The following is a 14,552-nucleotide window of genomic DNA, read 5'->3' as shown; positions in this document are numbered from 1 at the left end:
GCACACTGGGCGATGGATTTACAACAGCGAGTCAGCAATGAGAGAGACCTGAGTTTTTATTTCATTTTATTTTATTTTTTTCTTCCTTCTATCAATTAGTGCCATCAACATCCTTTTCCAGAAACTCCTGCTGCATCTCTGTTGGGAGATAATGACTCAGAATGTTTGATCAGAGTGAGTTCATTTCACCGTGGCCTCCAGTGTTTCTGGCTGCCTGCACTTAGCATGCAAGAGACAAAGTGAGATTAATGCAGCGCTTCATGCTAGGAAACCTTAGGCAAATAGATTCACTTTGATGTGCCACATTAGACAGTTTGATGCTGAGACTGCCAGACACACGGTCACATCGGTCCACGGCTGTTTCGCAGCATCCTCTTCGCCGTAGGGTTAATCAAGGATAAACAGGTAAGTTGTTTAGTTGGATGAGAAGCTCCTACCGGTGAGCATCGCTTCACTGCCGCAGTTGACAGCGAGCACCTGACTCAAAAAGACTTGTGGATGTGTGAGAAGCCATGAATCATTCTTGGACTAAAATCCGCTGCCTATAAATGCAGATAATCCAACAACAAAAATGTTTTCTAGGGTTTTTACACAGCTGCAGTGTGGACCTCTGCCTCAAAACCAAATCACATCACAACACAACAAAAACAACATTTGGTGTCCTTTCAAACAGCTCAAGATGGGCGGTATTTACAATGCTTACATAAAGTGTCAAAGCGACAGAAGGTGTGAGGTTTTAATGGGACATTGTTAAGTGCCAGCTCATTTTCATTACCAGGGCATCGAATACAGGTGCCTTGTCACACTCCTCTGTATGTGATACTGATGCCAAAGGCAACCTTAGCATCTTCATGAGAAGCACTAGGCGTTCAACTTCCATCCATTTTCATCTGCTTATCCAGGGCCCAGCCGCAGAGACAGCAGGCTGATCAAGGTACTCCAGACATCCCTCTACCCAGGTACACTTTCCAGCTCCTCCTGGGGGATCCCGAGGCATTCCCAGGCCAGATGAGATTTATATTCCCTCCAGTGTGTTCTGGGTCTGTCCCGGGGCCTCCTACCAGTTGCATGTGCCCTGAAAACCTCTAACGGTAGGCATCGCAATCAGATGCCCAAACCACCTCAGCATGAGGGGGCAGCAGCTGTACTCTGAACTCCCTCCGGATGTCTGAGCTCCTCATCCTATCTCCAAGGCCTTATGAAGAAGCAACATTCTTTGCTAGCCTGTTGCTAATGGTAGTACTCACCAGGCTGCTAAAGTGCCCCTGCTGTTTCACAACATAACACACTTGTCTTTATCTGGGCACATTTCCCCCACAAATACAACATGCTAACATTATTAGCACAAGTCTATGGCATTTTACATTGTATAAATTAGCCTAGCAGCAACATGTAACAAAGGCAACAGCACATAATTTGGCTCCATTACAACTCACAAGGTTTACCGATAAAACAACTGTCATACTAAACACATTTTCCAAGCAAATACAACATGCTAACGTTATTAGCGCCAGCCTATGGCATTTTACATTGTATAAATTAGCCTAGCGACAAGCGGAGCTTTCCTCTGCTCATATGAAGCCAGGATAAATCCCGAAGTATAAATCCCTGAAGGATAAATCACACACAAGACTTAAAATGTTATTTCAGTGGAGGCTTTACTGGCTCCACAATTTATTGTTTCTTATCTGTGAAATACAAGTAAATACAAGCTTCATTTCCACTGAGGGAAATGGTTTCAGCTTACAGAAACAGACAGGAGGTCTGCGTCACTGCGACGCTGAGCGTGAGGGTGGGCGAGTTCAACTTTCTGTCATCATTGGGGGTGTTTTGAACACTACCCCATTTTCACAGGTAACTTAGCCTGTCCCCCTGCTGCAGGAAATAATGGATTAATCCTGGAAAGCTGTTGATGTAGCACTATTCTCCTTATGAAAGTAACACGGCGATTATTCAACCAATCAGAATTTGGTCGGACGAGAGCATAGCGACCAAATAATCGACTAGTCGACCAGGAGACTACAGCCCTGGAAATATCAAAGGGCTGGGATGTTGTCCACAGCAGCAGACCGCTCAGTGTTTCTATTGGTCAAAGTGACGGCTGTGACGAGAGGAGTCGTGAACGTGAGGCGTCACCAGACGTGGTATCAGTTGTCCTCTGCTACGACACACTACACGAGCTAAAACGATGGATTATCACGTACAACACTCATTGTTGTTCATGTTCCAAGCGGCTTCGGGCTATGACCTGGTTGATATCATGTGTGAAATTGGCATTCTACGCAATAATACGTCAGGGCTTTGTCTTGTCTTGACGTTTCTATGTCCCCTAGTGGCCAAAAAAATGATTACAAATGCAGCTTTAACAGCGACGTTACATTAGTTATATTAATCTGACCTTAATGGTAGAGACAGCAAATAAGAAAACACTCACACAGGTTGTTTTAGGAGGCGGTGACAAACTTGTTGGACTTGTTGGTCTGTGACAGACAGCTCTCGAACACAATATTGAGTGCATTATGCAGGGGGATGAATAAATCATCTAATTTTGACGGCAGTGTCAGAGTTTCCATCCACTGCCCTACAAATACAAGGACGACCGCAGTGTGAATGTGACAAATACCACCTCAGCAAAGGACAGGAGGGGACCGGTCAGACAGAAAGGGAGAGAGAAAGATTTTCCTAATTTACCACATAACTCCAACTTAATTCTGCATATCTGCTCCAGACTGAACCCTGGGTGTGTGTCTGTGTGTAAGTGTGACTTGTGTGTGTTTTGCATGTGAGAACAAGCAAGACGTTGTCTGGTCTAGACAAAGAGAGAAAGAGCAGCAGAGAATAAACAAAGAGAAAGAGACAACGCCATTGGAAAACAAAGGGTGAGACTGCGGACCAATAAAACTACACCGAGCACCAATACCTCAAATCAATAGACAAACAGAATCTACTCCCTATTTCTCCTTTATTGGATCTGTCTGTGTGGATATGACACACAACAGTGTGTGTGTGTGTGTGTGTGTGTGTGTGTGTGTGTGTGTGTGTCCCAGACCATCCCGCCTGCAATCCACTGACCACTGAGCCTCTGCTACTGAGTATTTTCAGGGCACAGCAGTGATATTGAAGCCCAGCTCCTTTTCTCTGCTCCACTGCTCTCCGGTCTCTGCTCACTATAGATACAGCTGATGTAGCCACAAGTGCTGTGAAGCCTTGAGATAACACAAGCATTGTTTCTACAACATTGGCTGTTGACGGGGAGGTTTGTCTCTTTCACAATCCCAAAAAACAACCTCGAGTCCATGTTTTCTCTGATGGATTACTGGATGATAAACCAGGCTTAATACACACACATGGTTTCATGAAATAAATAGAAAAGACAGAATACACACACAGAAAGCCCACAATGCAATGTTTTCATCTTCAATGCATGCCACATTTCCATATGTCCAAAACATGAATGCATAAGGAGGGTCGGATACAAAAAGTACCCCACAAGCCACCACCATTATACAAAACTAGAGGGTAGAACTGTGGGCAGGACACCTCAAACTGCAAACAAGGACATTTACTATTCCAGAGTCTAAGCTACTTTTTATGTGCATGACACCAACTTAATGTAGTTTCCTATGGGAAAGAGACACATTCATGACAAATGGGAAGGATGGTAGAGAACTGACGAGTGTTCTCGACACCAAGTCAAGATGGTTGTATGATCCGTGTAAAGGTTAAAAATACTGTGCATTGAACAGACTGTCTAACCTGAGACATTAACACCGCTCAAAATGAAGGGAACACTTAAATCACACATCAGATCTTGATGAACAAATTATTCAAGTTGAATATGCCAGTTGAGCTGCCAGGGCTGCCCCTGACCAAATTGGGGCCCTAAGCAAAATTTTATTTGGAGGTCCCCATCCCAAATGTATCATAGGTACAAAATGACCGTACAACAACTTGCCATTTAACTTGACAACCTTTATTGGTAATGTACTGTACTGTACATTACAGTACTCAATGTACTGTAGATACAGTAGTTTGGCTGTATGAGTCAAATAAAATAAAAAATTCAACCTGAAATAAATAAATAAATATTAAATAAAAATAACTTCAAACTGAAATAAATAGCTAAATAAACAAATCTGAGTCACAAATAGCCATCAATTACTCATCGAAAGAAAGTAACTTCCACCACCTCAATCCCCCACCCTTGATTAAAGACTGAAAATAAAAGAGGGAGACAGGTTTTCCCTATTTAATCTTATTTTGTTATATTTCTCCCACTCCCCTCTCTGGAGGCGTCCGATCTCCCTCAGCCCTCCGCCTCTCCCACCTTAATTAAACACTGAAAACAGAAATAAAATACAGAGACATTCTTTTCTATTTTCATCTTATTTAGCTGTATTTCTCCCTCTCCCCTCTCTCGGAGCATCTGACCTCCCGTCCCCACACACACTCCTGAGGCTCTTTTGGACGACATGTCGACAACTCTTCACCTGCTGCAGCTCTGCAAGTGCCTGCCTGCGCACCCCTCTTGTTCAGATGTCGAGTGCTGTCAATCATTGCAGCGACGCATGGGTGGTCAGGTCTCTTCTCCTTCCTTGAGCTGATTCTACGTGCGCCTCACAGTAGCGCATGTGCGCATCCATTGCGCATATGCGCAAATGCGTCCCCTTGCGCAAAATGTGGCCCCCCATGGAAGATGAGGCCCTACGCACAGCGCGTGTTCTGAGTTTAGGGAGGGGCGGCCCTGCGAGCTGCACAGTGCTGGGCTGTGAGCACAGGTCCCACTAGAGGACGTGGGGCCCTCATACCACCCTCATGGAGTCTGTTTCTGACAGTGTGGTCAGAAACATGCACACCAGTAGCCTGCTGGAGGTCATGTTGTAGGGCTCTGGCAGTGCTCCTCCTGTTCCTCCTCACACAAAGGAGCAGATAGCGGTCCTGCTGCTGGGTTGATGCCCTTCTACGGCCCTGTCAAGCTCTCCTCGCGTCTATTCACACACACTCACATATCAATGGAACAGAAAATGGGAGCACTTTGGGGTTCAGTATCTTGCCCAAGGATACTTCGGCATGCAGGAGGAGCTGGGGATCGAATCGCGCTCTCCCTCTGAGCTACAGCCACTACGCTTTGAGCAACACTGGTGAGAGCTCTTACGCAGGCACAAGCATACTGTACACCAGTAATGGCCCAATTACAGGTACTGTCCCCGCTTAGTGATGTCATTGAGGTTAAACCTAGTCTTGGTGAGAACCTGTCGCCTGAGGCTTTTCATCTGACCTGCTCAGTCTGGCTGCTACGTGCCTCTTTTACTACTATCTGCAATGCTTAACCTTTAACCTTGGCCTGAACCAAATCTGAGCCTCACCAGACTCAGATCAGGAATTAGAAATTGGGGCACCAGGTAGCTCAGCATGTAGAGCAAGCATCTCATGTACGAAGGGAATGTCCTTGCCGCTGCAGCTGCAGATTTGATTCCCGCCTGTGGCCCTTTGCTGCATGTCGTCCCCCCTCTCTTGCCCTTTCAACACTCAAACTGTCCACTCAAATAAAACCACAAATTATAATCTTCTCTTCAGAAGTCAGTGAGGCTGCTACCTGTTAGCTGAACACGTTAAAAATAAAGAAAACCTTTCTCTTCACACAGTATTCTTGGTGTGTTTCCTTTTTCCCAGTTTTTCTCTCCATGTTCTCACGTTTCTTCATGCACAGTCCACAGTATGCTGCATCACGGTGTGAAAGGTAACATGTTGTCTTTGAAAACGATCCCAAACTGACACTGATCTCGAGATGCTTTTCCTGCCAACAATAAAATGTGTGCAAATATAGATTTGAGGCGTCGAATGTGTTTGCTCAGACGATAAAACAGCTGTTCAACCTTTTGAAGAGAACTGTGCAAAATTTCACAGCCTCACACTCAGTATTGATGGACACTAACTCGCCACAAGGCTGCCATAAGACAAAATAAAGCCCGTCCCTGTCGTGTTGTCCGTCTGTTGTCCAGCCTTCAGCTGGCTCTGTTCACCTGCTCTCACAACACTCACATTGACTGAGAAATCAATGCAATGCTCCAGAGAGAAAGTACCAGACTGAAGTCCTGCCATCTCTCCGTCCTTACTTGTGCAGATTAGGCTGTAGGTGATTGTGAAAAGGTAAAGTCATCCTCTCTGGAGGGTATGAGGGGCGATTAATGCCACAGAGAAAGAAGATGGGAGGGGAAGCTGATCATTTAAGCTGCTCTGAAGATGATATCAGATGGGATTACATGTAGTATGTTCCATACAACCCAAATACATGTTAACGTTGTAGAAGTTTAACTCACACTCTCTCCTTGTGTGAGCAGTCTATAGCTGTTATACATTATACCAGTCATCAGAAACTGAGCTACAAGACCACTTTTATTTCTAATTAACTCTTAATGACACACCATACATGCACTTGAAGAAACGCACTTACCCAGCAACATTAAAGCTACAAACAACCCATAATGCAACACTCTGTAAAACCAGCACACTCTCAATTAAAAAAAAATGCTACTGTGCAAGTTTCAAGTGCAAATCCCCAATAGCTGCAAACACATATGTGCAGGCATCCATGCATTCACACACACTTGACCTCCAAGGCAAATTCCAGCCTCACAGATAGAGAGCTGTGGTTGCTGTAGGGTGGGTACAGCTTTGTGGACCAATGAACTGATGGACCCACAGATACAGAGCTGCTGGTAGCACACTCCTCTCAGGCATCAAATGTCTATCTGTCTGTGTGTGCGTGTTTTTCTACATTGCTTGGTCATGTTACATTACATTACATTAGGTTTATTTCTAACACGCAAAATAATAAAAATTTAAACTATAAGCAAAAATCCAGAACAGAGTTCCCACAGACATACTCAGTATGAGTATTTCATGTCCAAAAAGGAGCAGAGGGAAATTAATACTTATCAAATCCTATCCATTTTTTATTTTGTATAAATGAACTTAATATCAAAAATGAATAATCCCACTTTCTGACCCAGTGTTCACCACACACACCTTGATCAAATCCAACAAAAATTAAACATTCAAGTTCAGTTTTTTTGGACCTAATTGTATTGCGGAGTTTTGCACAGCGGCGACCGGATCTTTGCTCTCAAACCACAAAAAAATGTGATGGCACAACAGTCTCCTTCAGTACATTATTCTATGCTTTCTTTTGATTTTCACATTGGCTAGTCATCCTGTTTAATTTGTCTTCTGATTAAATCGGAACCGTTGAAACAAGTTGTAGGAAGCCTCTGCAAGTAACTGGTTGCTGGCAGACACTCTGTGCTGCAATAAAATGGTAATCAGCAGTGCCGTGCACTGTAGAGCCGATGCGCTGCTGGTTCTGCCGGCCTGAATAGAATATAATGTCTATAGCCTTACTGTTGTGTGTACAGCCTTTATAGACTGAGCTGAGTAGTGATGCGTGGGTCGACCCGTAACCTGCAGGACCCGCAAATGGACCTGCGGGTTGGGCAGCAGTGATCGTCTGTTAAATCGGTCTGTAAATGATAGTTTGACATTATTGGCTATTACTGTCATGGCATCCGAAGGTACTGATGCGTTGAGCAGGTGACAGTCCGCGGCCGTTTTCAAAACACACTTGTGTCACGCGCTCCAAAAGAAACTTGTTGAAACTTTAAACAATAATTTATTGTACAAAACGGGGGAAACAAACATTGACAAAAATGGTTCCTTAATTCATATTAAATTCAAAAGATAACGAAAAAACAGCTACAAGTTAGAGGGAATAGAGATAAAGTGGTAAAACTTGGCATTGATCCACAGCCTCAGACGAATGCGCTCAAGCGTGCCGTGCGCACAAGCTCCGTTGGTAGGATACTATATCTTCACATTTTTAACAATGCAATTTAAAAGTTTTGATTTTTATTGATAACCTACATTTACCAACAACAAAAACACTACATTTAGCACCCAAAAAATATTAAAAAAAAAAAAAAAGTTAATAAATAAATGAATATTGAATACCAAATTTTCATAACGAATACCTACCCATAGAAACGAATATTCGAATATCCGAATATTTGGGTAGAGCCCTACATATCTTGTACCCTGCTTTTGGGGCCGTACACATGCTGCGTCTTTAACCACCTGGAAAAGGTGAAGTTAGGCGCTGAGTGCCATTTCTGTGCCAGCTTTCAAGACCGTAGTGGCAGGTTGTGTCTGAGGTTGCTTCCTCCAGGTGTAGTTTTGTAAGTGTGTATTTGGCCAAAAATATTGTACATCAAACAGATGTAAAGCTCTGGCAGCCCTGACTTAAAATGATTAACTTCTTCTCCGTATTTATCACAGACAGGTATTTCCAAAAGTTGAATTCGGGCACTTGTGAAAGCATGCGCACTGCGACAGTGTTGCTCTGGTGTTTAAGCGCACCTGCCACACCTTCATAATGAAGACAATGAATTTGAGGACGCAAAAAATGAAGCTTACTGTGCCATTCCATCTCATATCCCTTCAATAGGTGTATATTTGTTAAATGTTCCTCGTGTTTTCATTTTCACACATCAGTTGCTTCATAAATTAACATGTTTGACTGTAATACAATGATTTTTAGCATTTGTCATATGTGAATCTGTGTAGAAGCTACACATTTTTTGTTATCAGACACTCCCACTGCCACACCTCCTTTTTGCAGACTGGCATGGACAGTTAATCAGCTGTCCTGTGGCTCATGACCAATCTTTCCACCAAACCTTGTGCAAGTCTGTGAATCCATTTGAAAGATATGTGCCTTTTTTGCAATACTCCCACTGCCTCCCCTTTTAGACAACTGAAATGAACACCACCACACATCTTGACACACGAGGGTTGCAACAGTATGAGATATTCACAGTATGATAAGCGTATAAGAAAATATAGCGGTTTCATTGAACGGTATTACAGAATTTATATTATTATATGTCAGAATGACCCTTAAAGAGAAGAAAATGGAAGGGACATTTTTGGTGGAGAAAACATTTTCTGACTATAATTGAAACTTGAAATCATTTTGTCAATGGAAGTAGGTGTAAAAAGTCTAACATAAAGGGGAGACTCTCCATCCAGATGCTATTTTCAGTATCATAAATGAGCAAATGTACACAGTCCGATAACCATCAACTTTTATATCACAGTATACCTTGAAACCAATATATCACTGCAACCCTAACACACACACACTTGACCTCCATGCCAAATTTCAGCCTCCTGGAGTGAAAACTGTGGCCACCACAGTGTGTGGAAATATGTGTGGACCAACCGACCGACAGAGCGAGCTATAGTGCTGCTGGTCACAGCTAAAAAAGTACTACCTTATATCCAGGCCAGTATGATACCTAAGAGAGATCATTCTGACACGTGACATGGCTCTTTCTGGCAAATTGTGCAAACCAGTGACAAAAGGAGCTGCCTTATTTTCAAGCACATCTACACTGGTGGTCCATTCTGACAGTGCCTGTGAAGCTCAAAGTGTTTGCATACTGTCTCCTCTAGTTTGGATTGAATAAAGAGGACACATGCTTCCATCTAAGTTTACACAACTAATAAACACAGCACCATAATAAGAGAGGATAAACCATCTGTGGCCACCCATCACTGTCGTGTGCAAAGTAAGGAATCCTTGAAATTCCAGCTGCTGCATCACTGACACGCATCAACATCTTACTCAGCTTTGCAGCCAAAAACGTCTCAGGAAATATCTGAGGCAAAATATCAGTCATGCAATTTCTGGATCCTGATTCATTTTTTAAGAGCAACTGCCAGACAGCAGTCGCAGCAGGCTTTTTAAGCCTGTGTGTAGTACTCTAAAGTGGCAGCGAGAGTGGCAGTTGCTCTGCTCCATTCACTCTGAGCGGCAGACGGCAGTGACCAATCTGCTGTCTGGGCATTAAAATTACATGTTGTCATATTTAGAAAAGTGTTTTGCACTCACTGAATTGAACCAGCTGAACCTGCACTCTCCTGCATGTATTTACAGCACGCTCGTGCAGAGGCATGACCCACTCGTGTGTGTGTGCGTGTTACCTCCTTCTGGAGATCTTTGCTTTTGATGCACCCTGCGAAAAATTAAGTCAGATTTGGCAATTTCTAAACTATAACTCAGCCAGGAAAGGTGACTAAAGGAGATCAGGATGTTTGGGCTTTGTTTTGCCGTGGCATTAATTGCCCCTCATACACTGTGGTAACAGAGCCAGGTGGCATCCAAAGCCCCTAATCATTTACACTTAAGACACTTCACACACTCAAACAGGTTGTTTGCCACAAATTAAGACACTGAGGAGCCCAAGTGAGCAGTGAGATAACTGATATTAGTCTATAGTGGATAAACATGTCTGTCACCAACCTGACATTCACACAGGTCAGGGGCTGCACGTGGTTCAAACACCTAATGTCAATAACAATAACCCAACAGGTAAGATTTAAACTCCTACACGCACGTGGCAGATGTCATATCAATTACCAACTTACTTGAATCTTCCCTGGCAGTGCTGGCACTGATCCCCGACCCACCCGTGGTCACACACGCAGGTCCCGTTCATGCACTTCCCTGAAAAGCAGCTCTTATCGCAGGACTTGGACACCGAGGAGGCTTCCGTGTGGAGCACGAGATGAAGCATCACAAATACTCCCAGGTATGTTTTCAAGACGTCCCGTGCGCTCCTTTTGGACGACTTGCTCCGGGTGCATAGCTGCATCCCTCCAACATCATCCATGATGGACGCGGAGTGTGTGTGTGCGTGTGTGTGAGAGAGGCTGCAGCCCCGGATCAGAAAATGAAACTGTCACCTTACGCTATGAGGTGATGTGTTGGCATCAGCGGCGGTGTGGATACAGGCTGGGGTAGCCTACCTGTGACGCCAGAAGAAAGGGCTCGGGTAAACAATAATTACGCACTATGAGGACATGCCGAGCGGTGTGGAGGAGGCTGCGGGACGGGACAAAGAGATGAAACTTTGATGGAAACAGTTTCGACCTTAAAAACACTGTATACGCGATCTCTATCGGAGCCATCCGCTCCGAGCTGCACAAACAGAAAGCCCCGTTACGCGCTCTGCGGCGCGTCCCCACAAGTCTCCCAGATAACTTCCACTGTGGTCAAGGTTCCGATGTAAACACCGTGACCGGATGATGCTGCCTCAGCGTCAAAGACCGTAATCTCCGAGGTTAGAATAAAACCACGGAGCCCACGATGATCGCCGCGCGCTGCTCTCCTGCCGGTTGTTGGATGTGCTCCCAGACAAAGACGTGCCCTCTGCCCGGGTTTGTTATCACAGGATGCGACAGCCGCAGCTCTGCCGGAGCGCCGCTGCTCTCTGCTCTGTCTGCTAGCGCTCTCCGGTCCACAGCTGGTCTGTCACGGGGAAACTCCTGCACAAAGCCCCGAGCATGAGCAGTACGGACACGCGGTTAAAGGGGCAGTTCCGTTTAAACGGGCAGAGGCATGTAGCAGACACGGACACTGTGCAGAGACAAAGCCCCTGGCATTGGTCTGCAGCACGGCCTCACTACGGTTTCCTACTGTCAGTTTACACTGGAAGCTTTCAGCAGATGTTCAAGACTCACGGTAGAAGAAATAAGTAGGGAGGATGCATCTTCTGTTATACTGAGATATATATGTTTTATTGTTATGCAGCCAGTTCAAAAAGGAGTGCAACAGGAGCTGATCTCAGAGGGAAATAATACTTATAGATTCATTTTAAACAAACATTAATTTACATGTAGCCATAATTTCCTTATAATTCAATGAAAATGGGGTATTGCTTTTTATAAACTGGAAAATGTGGTGGTGTTTTAGGATTTGTATTAGAGTAGTGGTCCTGGGATAGACATGGGCGATAAGGCCCCACCACCTCTCCTACACAGGAGCAAGACACACATATTTTATGGTCATTTTACTTTGGGTACAGTACCTTTGACACAGATGGAAGTCTGCACCTGGTTTATCGTCCACAGAACGAGGCTGCACGCCCACATTTTCACAACAAAACAGAACAGGCTGCAGTGAGAGTCTCTCTCCATGGGATATTTAAAGATAGCAGCTTTGTGCATTTAGTCCTTCTCAGGCAAGCTCAGGGGTTTAGTGTTGCCGAAGCTCTGCAGTGCTTCTTTTTCTCTGAGTGAAGATTGGGATGTATGCCTTCCAGTCACTTGAAGATCCCGTCATTACTAAATGTGTGTGTCATATAAAAACTAAAGTGATGGTCAAAGTTGTCACGGTGAAATTTAAGGTGTGCTGATGGATTCACATCATCATCTCATGCATTGAGTAACATTACAAGTTAATGTTCCACCTTAAAAGTTGCCGGCAGTCGGCCCAGTGAATGAAGTTATTTTCTCTCAGACTCCAGCTGCTGTGAGAGGCAGCAAAACATCCTTTCATTTTATAGTTACAGTTTACTAATAAAACTCTCCACAGTATGAACAGTGGTTACATGAGCCTCAAAACCAGACACAACTCAGCCCTGAGCAGAGTGACCGTCCTCTACTGACCAATCAGACTGCAGTGTTCACAGCTCCACCTTTTAGTACCAGATCTGTGTGCTAGGTACCCCAACAGAGGGGGGACCAAACATGGGGACGGTACGGAACGGTTCTGTTGGTACCATCCACAATTTTTCACTGTGGAAATGGGGGAAAAAAAACAAACTGAACTGAGCTGTAGTGCTTGGTGGAAATGGGGCTTTTGTGTCTCCCTGTGTTTGTTTTGTGTCTCTCTGAGGTAATTTTCTGTCTTTTTTTGTTGTTGTTATTTTGTGTCTCTGCAGTTCCTCTACATCTCTTTGTGACCTTTTTCCAGTCATATTGAGTTTCTTCCTGGTTGGTACATGTTAATTTGAGAGACATTTTGTAAGGTAAGGTCAGGACCCCCTGACACTTTAGGCCCCTGGGTCTGTACCCCAAAGGCCCATTCAGTAATCCATCCATGGTGATAGATACTAATGATTTTTCTATTGGTCTTATTGCTGGAGCAATAAAGTAATTTTGTTTGTTCATTTTATCCTTATCTAAACACAAGGTAAATATAAATATACACATTTTGATAATGTAGGAATATGATCCACTGGCAGAAATGGAATACCATCCCATTTTCAGCTGCTTATCCGAGGTCAAACTGCTGGGGCAGCAGGCTGAGCAAAGTACTCCAGACGTCCCTCTCCTCAGCAACACTTCCCAGCTCCTCCTGAAGGATTCTAAGGCGTTCCCAGGCCAGACAAGATATATAATACCTCCAGCGTGTTCTGGGTCTGCCCTGGGACCTCCCACTGGTTGGATATGCCTGTAACACCTCTTACAGGAGGCACCCAGGAGGATCCTGATCAGATGTCCGAGCCACCTTAACTGGCCCCATTCGATGCAAAGGAGCATCTACTCCAGACCGTCTCTGGATGTCCAGGCTCCTTACCCTATCTCTAAGGTTGAGCCCAGCCCCCCTCCAGAGGAAACTCATTCCAGCCACTTGTGTTAGGGTTTCAGCTTTGCATCTCCCTTGTGTTTCCTGTTTCCCCTTCCTAGTGTCTTTTTTCAGTCTGTCTCTGTGTGTTTGTTGGGTGTGGCCTTCTGGTTCCCTCCTCCTGCCAATCATCCTGAGTGCCAGCAGCTGCTGAACCTGTCCACCTGAACCTCATCTACAATCAAGCCACTGCAGTATAAACCCTGGCTTTGACATCAGATCATTCAGTCTCCTCTGCAGTACAGACATCAAGGCCACCTTCTAGTTTTGTCTTTGCCTTTCTGTACCTTTGGACATTAATTCACACTCTGTTCTGTGTCTCAAACAATGCCCCGCCACGTCCAGCCTCGTTCTTGTCTTCTGCCTCTGGATATAGACTGATCTCCTTCACCATTCTCTGCCCATCTCAGCCATCATTTCATTCAAGTCTTCAGCTCCACTTCTTCAAACTACAATAAACTGCATTTAACCATTCCCTGTTTCCTGGTTGTGTTTGCATTTGGGTCCTAAGTTGAACGGCCACAACAGCAGGGGTCACGTGAGCTCTTAGTTTCAGAGTCGTTAAGGTCACAATGTGAGTCGTTGACCCACCTGGCCACCATGTCAGTTGTTAGGGTCAGGTGGGACCAGGGGTGAATGGGTGTGAAGGTGTCTGGGGAGGGATCCCAAGACTGCATTGTAGGTGGGGGCTAAGTTCGGACTCTGAAACTAAGAGCTCACGTGACCTCTATGACTCTGCAAGGGTTCCCACCCACACAGGGTTTCAAGCCTGCAACTTTGTACCAGTCATTTAGAACTGAAGAAGCTTCTTGGATGAGAGGCGGAACGTCTTCAAGAAACGCAAGCAAGTCCAGTTGCCTACGATATTAGCACTTACGATGGACCAGTAACCAGCTCACCTGGTAGAGCGTGTGCCTCATGTAGGCTGAGTCCTTGGCGGCAGTGTGAGTTTGAATCCAACCCCTGGCCCTTTGCTGTGTGTCATTCCCTCTCTCTCTCTCTCCTCCCTTTCCTTTCACTCTCCAGCTGTTAATAATAAATGTACAAGAAAAAAAAGCCCTAAAAAAATAAAATCCCGGAGATA

At 44.7% G+C, this 14,552-nt stretch overlaps 1 protein-coding gene and 1 long non-coding RNA gene across 4 annotated transcripts in view; one reads left to right on the top strand and one right to left on the bottom strand.

Moving 5' to 3' along the window:
• Positions 1–11,504, bottom strand: part of atrnl1a (attractin-like 1a) — a 439,798-nt gene extending 428,294 nt beyond the window's left edge. For 2 of the 3 annotated variants that reach the window (XM_049600219.1, XM_049600220.1), the window contains exon 1: positions 10,486–11,503. In XM_049600219.1, the coding sequence (XP_049456176.1) occupies positions 10,486–10,730 (245 nt within the window). In that variant the 5' untranslated portion in view covers positions 10,731–11,503. Of the gene's footprint in view, positions 1–10,485 lie in introns of all 3 variants that reach the window. The other variant, XM_049600221.1, reaches the window with a different exon arrangement.
• Positions 10,510–13,951, top strand: LOC125903359 (uncharacterized). Its single transcript, XR_007451296.1, has 3 exons — positions 10,510–10,649; positions 12,783–12,869; positions 13,111–13,951. It is a non-coding gene; the product is annotated as an uncharacterized LOC125903359 (long non-coding RNA).
• Positions 13,952–14,552: the final 601 nt, after the last annotated feature.

The sequence above is a fragment of the Epinephelus fuscoguttatus genome, linkage group LG16 (assembly GCF_011397635.1).
Source record: "Epinephelus fuscoguttatus linkage group LG16, E.fuscoguttatus.final_Chr_v1".
NCBI lineage: Eukaryota > Metazoa > Chordata > Actinopteri > Perciformes > Serranidae > Epinephelus > Epinephelus fuscoguttatus.
Note: the sequence above shows the minus strand (reverse complement) of the source record. Positions and strands in the feature narration are given on the sequence as shown.